Source organism: Cygnus olor, chromosome 1 (genome assembly GCF_009769625.2).
Source record: "Cygnus olor isolate bCygOlo1 chromosome 1, bCygOlo1.pri.v2, whole genome shotgun sequence".
In the NCBI taxonomy this organism is placed as follows: domain Eukaryota; kingdom Metazoa; phylum Chordata; class Aves; order Anseriformes; family Anatidae; genus Cygnus; species Cygnus olor.
This window is the reverse complement of record NC_049169.1, coordinates 99,343,223-99,356,855: the sequence shown is the minus strand read 5'-3', so window position 1 is coordinate 99,356,855 and position 13,633 is coordinate 99,343,223. Positions and strand designations below refer to the sequence as shown.

Sequence of the window (13,633 nt, the reverse complement as noted above, 5' to 3'; positions counted from 1 at the left end):
TCACTGAATATGAAAGCACCATAGGCTTTGGATGCAAAGCTGAAGAATTGTGCTATGAATGTGGGAGTTGATGGATGCAAAGAAATCCATCAATTGGATGCTCAAGATGCTCAAGAAAATCTTAAGTGAAATAAACAATCAGTCGTGGATGAGCAAGAAATGGGAAGGCCAAGCTTGGACAAAGACTAGTATGAGTGTAGGAAAAAGCTGAGAGATGGTACAAATTGTGAAATGAAAGGGGAAGAGGGGAAGCTTGGGGACTGGAGCAGAAAGGATGTGCAATAGGAAACATGCAGGGTAAGTATAGTTTGGAAAATACGGGGGAAAGCACTTGAAGCTTGACGAAGCAGTGATTGAGGGTAAGCAGCATAAGAGTGGACCATCATCTGAGATTTAAGCTTTACAGCATTGAGAGAAATACTTCAACTCTGTTTGAACGGCAGCTCTAGCAAGTACTAAGATGATGTAGTGAGATAAAAAGTTGTACACAACAAAGAATCATATTAGGAAAGCAGTCCTCCATGGAGTTTTATCAGACCGCTGCTAGTTCCCGTATTTTCTCCTTTTGCAGTTACCAGAAGGCCTGTGGTGGATTGTTCATTAGACCGTCCTGACTTATTTCTCAGTTATCCAGAAAACAACAAATAAAGAATCATAGGATACACATATTTCAATGATCCTTGTTGCCTTGTGGAGCAAAACGTTACACGTAGGATTTTCATAGCATCTCATGGTCATGTAAACAGTTTTCAAAGATTGTCTAAATTAAGGTGCCAAATACGTTGGTATTTTTTTCGTGTTTATTAAAATGTTGATGATTGTGAAAAACACTTGTCACAGTATCCCACTATTTTTCCCTTTAGCATCTGAATGTCTCAACAGCACAAGTGATTCTTCACCATCTCCAGGTCTTCTGCTGAAGACTCATTCAAAGCAAAGTAAAGGTTCCAGCAGTGCAACAGGTAAGGCTGCCTTCCAGAGTGTTGTTTGGAGCAGGTTAATTTCTATCTTTTTATAACTTCTGACAAAATATGTACAGTAGAAATTTAAATACAGCTATTTCTGTTCAGTATTCTGAAAATACATCTGAACACATGACTGGCAGAAAGGGAGAATGCTATAAAAATAATGGGAGAAATTCCCTTCCTTACCCTAGCAGATTGCTATAATAATATGGGCATGATGGAGGTGGCAGAACTTCAGACACAAGCAAGCTATAATTCCTCCTCTAAAACAGTTCCATTGGCCATTGCTGTGCTCAGTCTGTCCTTATTATACAGTGGAGCACAGTTCAAAGATGACAAGGTAGGGGCTTGGTAGATGATGTGGTAGACCATCTTAGCCCCAGAATCAGAACTATACAGGTAATACAGAAATGAATTGTTGCATTCAAGATAATAAATCCTGCTAAGAGACAGGGATTACTAGCTAGTTATGCATACAGACTTGTATTGCTTTGGGACCTAGACTAGACTTTGTTGCTACGTGGAATTATAGATTTGGCTTGACCAACCTGGGTGATCATCGTGCAGTCTAGGCTTGCCTTTGGAATAGTAATGTCCTCAAATTTGATTTTAGTGCTTGGGGTTTTTGTACCTCCTCTTCTGTTTTTAATCACTTCCATAGGTGTTTAATACCTTCACTGCATGTTTCCACTGTGATGTTTCCAATTAGTGTTTTACTAATTATAGTGTATCTTTGCCTATTATTAAATTTTAATCACTTGCTAGCATTTTTTAAATGTACTTGTTGACCTCTTAAATATTAATGAAGCCAATTCTGCTGTCCTTGTGCTAATCAAATGCGTTCATAGAAAATTAAAGATTTATCTGAACAAGAACTTTGGGATTGGGCAGAATTTGGTGCTTAGTTTTTTTGTGCTTTTGGAAATCTTTTCTTTCCAGATCTAAGCAAGGCTGCACGGTCACAAGAGATGCCCTTTCAACTTAAAGTTCAGAGTCTGCTGGTGAATGCTGCAGGACAGCCAAGAAAAGAGAAAGTGAGATTACCATCTTCACTTCAGGGAAGAAAACCAAACTCCATACCACACAAAAAGGTAAAATAACGTCTTTTTTGTTAATACTAATATTCTCTCAGTCATCTCTTTTGCATAAAATCTTCATTATGGAGCAATACTGGACAATGTTTTGAATCTGTCTACTGAAACAATAGAGCTTGCAGTTTATACATAAATTTACTAGCAATTCTAAAAGTAGCTTTCCTCTCAACTACTAGGGACTAACTCATGCCAAAAGCATAGTTCTGTACCAGGCACCCACATGAAAGCACTGGTTGCCAAAAGAGTATGCTCAGTTCCCCTGAGATATCTCAATAGCTTCTTAGTATGTCTGAAAACGCAAACCACTATAAATTTGCAGACAATATTAGAAGTACTTAGCTTTGCTTCTTCAGTTAGGGTGACTTTTTGTAATTCTTCAGAATGAGTGGGCAGAGGTTAAATGTAGGTTAATTTAGGTGTAGTAATTCTGAACCTAGGTTGTTGGCCACCAACTTTCTCTGCTGTCTAATATTTTAATTCTGTTTACAAAGATAGAAGATCCTGTTGCAGGAAAGGTCAACATATCTTCTCTTGCAACAACAAAATGGCATCATTGTGGCTTCCATCTCATTCCACCTAGAGTGACATTTGGAGTACTAAAGGAAGGCTGCACCTATGCAACCACTGTGATTCTGAAGAATGTTGGCATAAACTTTTCAAGGTTTGTTCTAATTCTTAGTAACTTGTTTTTTAACTGTCATAATTTGCACTGCTTGTTAATTGTCAACCTTTTCATATGAGTATTATGAAATAACAAATGTTATTTTTATATTTAGAATCATTTGATAATGGCTGACTGGGTTGAGACAAGATAATATTAGAAATACTTCAGCATTATTTGCATATTATTGTTACTAGGAAGGTGCAAATCAGTAATGAACAACATGTCCTATATGCATAGCCCTAGCCCACAGCAGATGATATACTGGTTCTTACTGAAGTTCTGAGGTTCAGGGACCAAACTCTTTTGTGGTAGCCGGTATTATGTTTGGCTTTGCTAGAGTTGCTGCTGAATGCTGCCTATCTGCCAATCTAAATGGTCTGATTTGTAATCAGGCAGCCATGTCTGGCAGCCTTGAGCTGCATTGAGAACCAGATTCAGCAGTGGCATATTCAGAGGATAAGGATGATATAAAACCTTTATTTGTGCATGTTTCCTTCACTCAGTATCACCCCTATCAGTGAGTGAGAGAAGATAGTACTGCATTATGTTCCAGCATGGTGAGGATAAATCCATTTTTAGGTCTGCAGTCCAGCAGTGTAGTCAGCACTGCCTGACAAAGTACAGGAAGTTACCAGATTTACCCAGCTGCGGTTTAGAAAATATACAAATACAGTAAGAAAATGCTTATGACTGCTTTCTTCTGTGCTAGAATGCCCCTTTGGGGTGACTGCACATATGTTCAATTCAATCACTCTTGCGTAAGCACTGTTCCAGAGTTTTTACTTGATCAGTATTCAGGCAAGTGTGCTTATGACCCCTGTCCTCCCAGCTGCCATACATGTGACAGAAAAGAGGGTCAACCATGTTTCTCCCACTCAGTTCTCTCTACTGCACTTGTCTTCGCTGTGTTTCACACACCTTGCTTTTCAGCTTAAGGGAGAGCCTGCAATAATTGTCTTTGAGTGCTACAGTTTTTGAGCTTCCACCTAGGATTTGTAGCTTCAGTATAGCTTCAGTTGAATGGGTAGACTCCCACTGGATGGTTTCAAGAATTGCAGGATTTAGTAAGATTTTTCATTTCTGGTGGCCCCAAATCCCCAAAGCTAAAACCCAAGAATATTTCGTTTATAAATTCCTCCATTCTGAGATAGCTGTTTTTGCCAAAGTATGCCAATGTCACTTTCTTACTCCCACCTATCCTCAGTTACACACTGCAACCAGAAGTATTGCATTTATATTCTTTGTCAGGGAGTGTAATGATGGGACAAGGGGTAATGGCTTTAATCTAAAAGAGGGTAGATTTAGATTAGATACAAGGAAGAAATTCTTTACTCAGAGGGTAGTGAGGGACTGGAACAGGTTGCCCAGGGAAGCTGTGGATGCCCCATCCCTGGAAGCGTTCAAGGCCATGTTGGATGGGGCTTGGAGCAACCTGGCCTAGTGGAAGGTGTCCCTGCCCATGGCAGGGGTGTTGGAACCAGGTGATCTTCAAAGTCCTTTCCAACCCAAACAATTCTATGATTCAGCAGTTAAGTGAAGGCTGCTGCTATTTATGGTTGGGCCAGAGGATCTTGGAGGTCTTTTCCAACCTTGATGCTTCTATGATTCAGGCATATCTCAGCCATTTGTCCTAATGGACAGTTATAGACTGTTCTCTCTGAATCATGGAGTAAACCAGACTTGAACCATTCCTGTTGTATGGACCTTTTTTGTACTAGACCAACAGATCACAGGAGGGGGAGGCTAACTGAAGGCACGGAAATAAACTTGCTACTGTCATGTTAGCCTGGGTCATTCAAAACCTGATTTGTCTTTTTAGCACTGATGCTATAGCTTTCAATTCAACATCAGCACTGATTAAGGAAAAAAAAAAGGAAAGAATTAAATAGCCTTAGTCTTGAGTGTGCAAGTGTCACATCCCTGATGGCTGTACCTTCTAATATTGTATGTTTCTTTGGAAACGTGAGAAAGCACCTGCCAAACGTTCCCTTTCTACATGCAGTCTGACGTCGTCTTTGAAAAGACAATCAAGACAACTGTCACAGTGACATTATCTTAGCAGTCACAGCACCCCTTTACTATGGTACCACAATGCCAGAATAACATATACAGCATTTACCTCTGATATTTGTTCTTCCTCTTTGAGTAGCAAACTATCATCAAAACAGAAACTCAAAGGAGATACACCCAGCTGGAATCATCATGGTCTCTTGTCAACTAAGTCAGTCAACTAAGCACTTCAGAAACCTGTTCAAGACCAACTGAGAGACTCTTGTACAACTCCTTCCATCAGAATGGAGGAGACTAAAATAAAATAAACCAAATTACATGTGGTATCAAAGGGACATTTTTTCTTTCATGCACATTTCAGCATCATGGTGCATACCAATGATAAATCAGTAGGTCATATATCAACATCCTGTGGCTCAAGATATGCGTTATATTCTTCAGATTCATGCCAGAACACTATATGGAGACAGTCATGGAAAATACCACCCTCATTCTGATAAATCCAGCTTAACCTTTAAGTCTTTTACTAGCTGCTTTGAGAGGTGAACTGAGTAGGTGCTGCATGAAGCAGTACATGCTGATGGGTTAGCAGTTCTGGCCCATGCCCACCACATTCTGAAGCATTTTCCAGGACAGAGTCCGTAGTTTACATGTCTTCCAAACTGTCTACACTGTTGCCTGAACTAGTTAGAATGTCCTGACAAAGATCAAGTCCAGTTTCTATTAACAGCCAGCACTCCAGGAATTCTGACAGCCAGTTTATAATTCTACCAGAGCTTTCCCTAAAAAGAAGCCATGTACTGAGTATGCCTCTTCTACTGCCTTTCCTTTTATCACCTCCTTCTGTAAGAACTAGTAACTATTGTTCAGGTGGAAATGAAAATCACAGGGTAAAGTAAAAAAGTAGAGGTCATATCTGCTCTAAGATCTTTAGAGATCTGAACAGTGTCTCGTTTGTTTATTTGTTTTGTTTTTACAAGCCAGAGCCACAATAGAACATAACTATCTGCATAGTATTGATTAAGCAAAGGGACATGGGGAATGTCCCATCGCAATGATCTGGAGCAAGGGAAGTTGCACGCGCGTGGCAAAAGGACTGCACAGATATGAAACAATAATGAGAAATGAAATGAAACTACTGCCTTAATGGATACCATGAAATTAAAGAGGCTCATTTATGTGAAATTTATACCAGGATCGTGCTTTGCAATATAATCATATCAAACCACATCAAATGAAGATCAGTAAGGACTTTTGGGTGTGCAACACACAGCTGTTTGTGAAAAAGATGTAAGTTCAGCTTCCTGTGTGTATGCAGGCTTAGGCTGCAGATGTTTCACGTCCTGTTTTAAGGACAAGGCAGAGTAATGAGCTCTTTGGAGACTTACTTTGGCCCATTAAACTGCTGCTTTGGTTTTTTGGTAGAAACCTGAGCCTTGGCTAAAAGCCCAGGAATATTGCTGTAGCCAAAGTTGTACATTGTGATGGGAAGGATGATCTAAAAAATTCTGCTGTCATTTACACAAACACAGGAAAAGCAGATGGCCTGCTTCCCAGCTGTGCACTCTGCTTGCTTGAAACAGATTCTAGCAAACTGATTCTCTTCCTATTCTGACAGGTTTCGGGTGAAGCAACCACCTCCGCACACTGGATTGAGCGTGATGTACACACCAGGACCTGTAGGTTACACAAAAGACCTTTTGTTTTATGCTAGACTCACATGGCCCTCAGGCCATCTAGAGATCCTCCTATACCAGCTGTCTGGGAATAGAGCGGGTAGTTATTTTATTATAGTTATACATGCAGTTATATATTCAAATAACTTTAAAAATATTTGAAGTGATGCTACCTTCTGCTGTCTCTCTGTTGCCTCCTACCAAGTGCCCTATTTTGGCCTGAGACTCCAAGTCTCAAAGCCTGCCCCAGAATGCAGAGGGATAAACATGCTAAGTTCAGTGGAAAGCAGCAGGTCAAGCACTGAGGTTAAAGAGGGATTTTTTGATACAGACTGGATACTCTGCCTCTACCTCCAAGTTTTTCCGTGGCTTAGGGTATTTGTTATAGCTGCTCCACCTTATGCCTGGTCTTTTATCTGTTCTCCTGTTACCTGCAGGAGTTGAACCTAGTGAACTGTTGCCTTAGCCATTTCTCCTCTTGCTTGCAACTATCCTCCACCTTAACTCTTTTATCTAGCAAAGCGCCACAGCACGTGAAATTGTCCCATTAAGTAAAAAGCTTTCTTACTTTCTGTTTTACTTTAGTCTCTCTCTTCCCCTGCATGTTATATGTGAACAAATCTTGTTCAGATACTTGGGCCAGTATCCACACAGCACCCAGGTAAATACGCGTCAATATCCTTGCCCATGCTTTTACAGGCATGGAATAAAGAAGCAATACCTTGTGCAAGGAGTCAGTGCCAGAATGCAAGTTAAATTTTCTAGTCCAGAAGCCCAGCCACAAACTGACACTTAAAAGGACTAAAAGAATTTCCATTCTCTTTTCCTCTCCACACGTCCATTCATTTGTCATCTCCCCTTTCTCCCTGATATCTATGTTCTTTTTCATTCTCTCTCAGCTGCCCTCAATTCCCCTTTTCCCTCTGGAACATAAAAGAAAATTTAAGGGGAAAAAATTGCAAAGAGGTGAAAAGAACACCTGACAATTTCCTTTCAATCTGCAATGTGAAGAACCACTGTTTTGTACAGACCTTTTTAGTGAAACAGGTACTCAGTAACTGGCAAGCACAAGCATTTGTGCTGGGCACAACTGAAGATGATTCAAAGACACAGAAGTCTTTGATTTCATCAGAAAACACAGAACATGAACCAACCGTAAGCATTGCTGGAGGGAGCTATGAATGAAACATGCACCTTACCTGTGAGCAATCCTCTGTCTCTCCTAGGTGGCAGCAGGATTGCAGGTTGAACTGGAGATAGAAATATTCGCCATGGTAATTGCAGGGGAAGGTACTGACGGTCGTGAAGAAATTTCCCATGATATTGAAATATTAACGGAAACAGAGACCATTCTCCTGCCTGTGAGAGCAAATATCCTTTGTCGTCTTACTTCTCACCCTCCACATGCACAACTAGAATCAACCTTGAGGACTGTCCACCTGTCAGGAACTTTAAGCATCATTTCCAGTGCAAGCTGTAGTGTCCTTTTTGGAAACACCAGATGGGTGTTTTCCAAGGCAAAATAAATGAAGAATTTAGGATTCTGGTCCCAAAAGTAATTTAGATAAAGTAACAAGGTTTTGAAAAGCAGAGAAAGGAAAAATATTAAGACCAGAAAGATGTGGCTTTTAAGTAATAAACAAGGTATAAGAACTCTTTCCCATCCCTCACTGGTAGAAATCTTTTATAACAGTTTTGAATGTATGGTAGCATCTGATGGTACAGCCTCACATACTAAACAGATAAATGAGACAATACCCATGTCAGCAAATGCATGAGCACAGAACTGCATGAATGCTGCCTGAAATGAGCCCAGTGTGTGTTCAGTAGACTTTTTAGTTGTTTGATTGAGGACAGAGGTAGAGTAAAAAAAAGTACTAAAGTCAAGAACTATTATTTCTCTTTCCCTTATGCTCCAGACCTCTCCTAAGAGAAAGAGGTCTTCTTGAAGGCTTTAAAATAAATAGTAAGGTAAGATGCACCCAAACAATTATCATGACAGAAACTCTCAGTCTTAGTAAGGAACGCCCTTACCAAAGAAAGGAAGAAATCAGGATCCTTTGAGGCTGACCAGAGTACTAAGGTAATGGCAACTGCATTGAGGCTTTATATGCTCGGTTTCAATGTAACTCTGCAAATTTACTTTGTAGTGATATGAAGAAGTCTTTTGTGTCCATTATTGTGGAACTGAGCTAGACAGGATTGATGGCATAGCAGCAAAAACAGTTTCTGCTCCGCTCCCACTCACCTACTCCTCAGTCACGCACTTACAGACCTCCAAAACAAGCACCCTTCCCCGCTATTTTACTTGGTCTTTAATCTTTGAGCTGAGGTCAGTAGTTCAGATTCAACTTGTTTCACAGCCTCATTTCCAGAATTCCTTCTGGCCTCCACCCATATTCTTTCAGTTATATAAATGTACAGAAATGGCTAGATCCTTAACGTAATATCCCACCTGTGTTAGCCACTGACATCTATGAGTGCCGCCCTCAAGGATACCCCCAGGGTGGGATGGCAGCAGCAGTCTGGACAGTTTCTACAAAGCGTAAGCCGCGGTTCCGGATCACACTACCCTGAAAACTTTCTAGCTAATGTAAGTACTTCGTGCAGTGATGTCAGCTGTAAATTAAATCACAGTAGTTGTACCTCCTCTAGGCTTCTTATTCACATCATCAACAAACCTCATGGTACTGACAGCAAAGCTGTCATGCACACACCACACACGACATGAGAAAAGGGAAGCACTGGATGGCATCGTTACCAAAAAGACTCACTGCAAGAGATTTACAGATTATTGCAAGCTGCTCTGCTCAGTGGAGGTACACTCACAGCAGAGCCTCCCTAGTCGTGTCCTTCACTTAACTGCCTCCACATTAAACAACTCATTGAGCCTCCTGGCAGCAGGAGGCTAGATTTATTGCAGTTAAGCCCTAATAAATCAGCCTCTTTTTAACACTCTTCACTTTCTAAAACCACGTCTTACTGCTGACCCTTTGACACTGACAGCAAGCCTAATAAGGGACAGCAGCTTTACACAGACATAATATGACATCCTCCAGCACACACAACCCTCTGCACACATTTCACACAGCACGTTTCTGTACCCTTAAAGAATCAGACTCTGTATACAGAGAGTAGACGACTTCCCTGCCAACAACACAGACTTATCGGGGAATTTCTCTTCAAACCGCCAACCAACGTGTTTAACGTTAGGCTGGTGTTTCATCTAACCCACATCAACTCAGGTGCTCTACAATACAACCAGCGGTGACAGTTCATAAACAGGATTTCTATGGATGTTTCTTCTCTGCTTTGCTTAGAGTTCCCATTTGTCTCATATCTGTAACACTGCCATCAACTTTTTCTTTCAACTTTAACATCTGTAAGTCTGTCATGTTATCTAACAAGTCAGTAAAGAAATCCCAGATGTATCTCATTTCCTCTCTAGAGAAAAAAAAGACCACATCGGTCAGTTCTCAAAAGAAACTTCACAGAGACATGCACCTCTGACTGCTGCATCTGCTCTGAGACTGCCCAGAGTACTTCAAACATAGCTTTTTTTCCTGTTTAAGTATCTTCTTACCCTTTCAATGTGGAATTTTACTCCCAGAGTAACAGACAACTGTAGTCTAGGAAGAGCAGTGAATTTAATGTTTTCCATCTTAGCAGCTTACAAGCTGTAGTTCATCAGTGAAGGCATTTTAGACAAACCTCTCTCACCTTGCTTTGAAATGGAAGAGAATACTCAACCCAGTCAGTTCATATTTCAGCGAGACACCTCGCTGTCCCAACTCAGCCCACTACAGTCCTGCACTAAAATACAGCTGTTGGATCATCTCTGTACACCAGATATACACCCTTTCCTACCAAGTCTAAGCCCTGAAAATTCTGATCCGTGTCATCTCCCATTAAAATTTCCAGGTGGAGAGAAATTAACATCACAGTATCCTCTTCCCATGTGGCTAATCCAGCTAATCGTGAGGACTGTTTTTTTAGTTGCCATTGCCATAGCCAGATCTCCTTTCTGTTCTAAGAAAGTCTTTGTGAGAGTTGATTGATAATTCCTACTGAATTATCAATTATTAGCTACACCACGCTACCCAAGCAACTGAACCAAATGCCTCTTTGAACATTCTTCCCCCAAAAAACCCTGAACTCAAAACCATGTCCAGCTCCAACATGTCAAAAAATGGATTGGTTGGAGTCACAGAACACTGACACTCCTAGGTTAAGTCTTGAACTCCGTTAAATAGTCCTATTCAGTCACCCAGAATAGATGTAGTTAAGTTTTTCTTTGCAGAGGCACATAACTTTCTAAATTTCCATCATATTTCCCAGGTGATTATCACCAGAGCCAATATGATTCTCTCCAATGAGACCTCAAAACTTCCCTGCAATATTAGAACTGATCACAAACTAGCCACACCTCCTAGCAGAGGACAAGAAGCAAAAATCACTGAAGCAGCATAACCTGCTCAAATTTAGTAATCTATTATATTTTCTTAGTTATTTCTCATATTTAAAGGATTTCACAAGGATTCTCTTAATATACTCAAAATGAAATACTGCATAGGAAGCTGCCAGTGAATGCCTTCAGTATTTCCAAGTAGACTGCCAGCCTGAATTCCTGGTCATTTTTACTCCGTGCAATTTATGCAATAAAAACAAACCCTTAATCCAGTTTAAGCCTATGCAAGAACACTTTTTCATGTTATTGCCCTCCAACAGCAACAGCATAGACCAGTTCTACTGAAGACGGTCTGACATTATTACTGTGTTTCAATAACTGTACAAAAGTAGGGTTTTTTGTTTTTATTTCTTCTCATGTTAATTTTCTCTCCTCTTTCACCACAGGTCAGAGCCCTGGAAGAATGATGTAAAAAATTGGCAATAGTGAATTACCTGAATTTTAGTCCAATGTTATGGAAATATTCCCAATGTAGACTTTTTCATTTATTTAATCAAAATAACACAAATAAATTTTGTTTTCTGTCTGGGAAGGGTAGTCTGAAAGTTGCACTGCCTTCTGTCTGAATTGTGAACAGCAGAATGATTCTTATATTTCAGTCCCAATACTTCATAATTGCACTTCAGAAGAGTGCTGAGTGCATCCTGATAGGTTTATTTTGTTTTTAAAAGCGGTTATGTTTCTACAGCCCATGCTGAAGCACCTGAAATTTTTTAAGTACTGAGCAGCTGGTTTCACTGAAGTCAACAGTGACTCTGAGAAAGAAGCTGTAGCAGGAACAACTGATCTGCTCTGGTCTTCTAATTCCAACATTTCTCCTTGCTTTCACAATCAGAGCTTAGCTTTCTGTGCACAGACCGTTCACCTACCTTTAATTATCTTCAGACAGCAGATGGGGATTTTGAGTACAAAGTTGCACTTGACAGAGGAATTCTCTTTATATCTTCTTGTTCACCGTCAGATATGATTATCTTCAAATGCTCATTTTTTTCCATCATGAAAGACTGAAACGCTTAGTGGTGGCATTTTCCCACTTTTGTTCCTACTTAAGTAGTAGTGACTAAAGGAAATGTCTTAATCTCTTTCAGAGATACCCTATTCACACAGCCAAGTGTAGTTCTGCTTTCTTTTTATGAATTTATTTCCAATGAATTGTTTTCCTGTGCTTCATCCTTTTTCACTATGTGACTGAGAGATGGGGAATTTTCCTTGAGAATACAGATGACTTGTTCTCTCAACACTTCTCAGTGACTGAGAATCTCACAACTGGGGATTAGACAATAGCTTTCACCGGTGTGAAACATAAGCGTCAGTTTCAAACTCACCCATCCACAAGGGTTTGTGACATACATATTCCAATTATAATTTGACCCCGCATTTTCAAGTGATTTCCTGGTCAGGTTTGTAAATCCAGATTTCACCAAAGGAACAGCTAGCTGAGGTACCCATCTACCAGAACTCTGGTATACCAGTTGCAGGTACAGACTGGTCATGATATACAAATCAGAGAAAATGAAGGGAAAGTTCAAGGGGAAGCCCATGTTAGCACCTATGGAGGGGACTTCCCACCACCTCAAACACCTTTTCTTCCAAGATTCTTCCTGAATCCCAGTGACAGCAAACAGAGATGAAGGTGAAGGAATTCCACCTCCTCCAACTCACCTCAAAGGAGTCACCTGTCATCATCATGACAAGATCAGAGTGCATCACTCTTCTATACCATAATGTACATGCTTGTCATCAGTCCCCAAGTCTATGTGCACCCATGGCCAGGACTTTTCTCCCAGGGCTCCCAGAGGATCATCAAACAGCAGCTCATTGCTGAGGTTCCCAAATATTTATCTCCCTGGCATAAAGGTTAAAGACAGAGCACATCACACTGAAGCACAGAGTCAGTCTCCCCCTTTTGGTATCTCTTTCCTCAGTCATCACTGTGAAGGTGCACTGTAGTGTCATGAGCCACCCCTCCATTTGTAACGCTTTTCATCCTTTGTTTTCCTGGTGTACCAGCCTTTTTCAGCAGCAGTTGACAAGGATACAAGACTTCAAATATTATTACCAACACAGTTCATCATCCTACTGTTGCACAGTGCTTCCTCTCCCTCTCTCTTATGGGGGGTCTCCTTTAGACGTAAAGGAATAGAACAGCCAGGATGGAGATGTTTGAATGGAGCTGTTCAATCTCATGTTTCATCTATACCTACATAAATATAAAATTATAGAGGCTCTCAGAAACAACTGGCAGAGCTGTATGAAGATTGCTATTTCCAAAGAGTCTGAGACCTCTCTCCTGGAACTGGAGTACGAAGTTGTGCTCTATATTTAAATTACCCGTTCTGAAGAAACAAGTGAACCATCAGCCCCCAACAGAGTTACTTACTAACAGCAGTTATTCTCTGAGCACCTGAAGTGCTGCTAAAAGATTAACTAACAGAACCGTTTACCTTATGTACAATTGCTAGTAACTGAACATAAGTCAAAGACAGTAGAGTCAGTAACAACTGGGATGCAATTAATTCAGATGAAGTTCAAGTTAAAAAGAAGCCCCGCTTTGAGTACCTGAGTCAGACCTGTAAGTCCAACAGTATTATTATTTTTAGTGAAGTATCCAGAACCAGCTCCCACCACATTAACAAAACCTATGATTACTGGGGAAAAAAAATATATATATATATATATGCTAAAAACTAGTAACTGACCAACAGCAGCAGAGACCTGCTCACTTTTCTCTGCCCCCTGCTGTGAAAATAAATTAT

At 40.4% G+C, this 13,633-nt stretch overlaps 1 protein-coding gene across 7 annotated transcripts in view; it reads left to right on the top strand.

Annotated features, from left to right (window-relative positions):
- The window catches only part of SPAG17 (sperm associated antigen 17), a 116,477-nt gene extending 102,961 nt beyond the window's left edge, over positions 1–13,516 (top strand). For 5 of the 7 annotated variants that reach the window (XM_040572490.1, XM_040572481.1, XM_040572464.1 and 2 more), the window contains 7 exons: positions 864–962; positions 1,905–2,056; positions 2,551–2,720; positions 6,352–6,412; positions 7,636–7,780; positions 8,865–9,002; positions 11,264–13,516. In XM_040572490.1, coding sequence (XP_040428424.1) covers positions 864–962; positions 1,905–2,056; positions 2,551–2,720; positions 6,352–6,412; positions 7,636–7,780; positions 8,865–8,986 — 749 coding nt within the window. In that variant the 3' untranslated portion in view covers positions 8,987–9,002; positions 11,264–13,516. Of the gene's footprint in view, positions 1–863; positions 963–1,904; positions 2,057–2,550; positions 2,721–6,351; positions 6,413–7,635; positions 7,781–8,864; positions 9,003–11,263 lie in introns of those variants that run through there. The other 2 variants (XM_040572473.1, XR_005823983.1) reach the window with 2 other exon arrangements.
- The last annotated feature ends 117 nt before the right edge of the window (positions 13,517–13,633 follow it).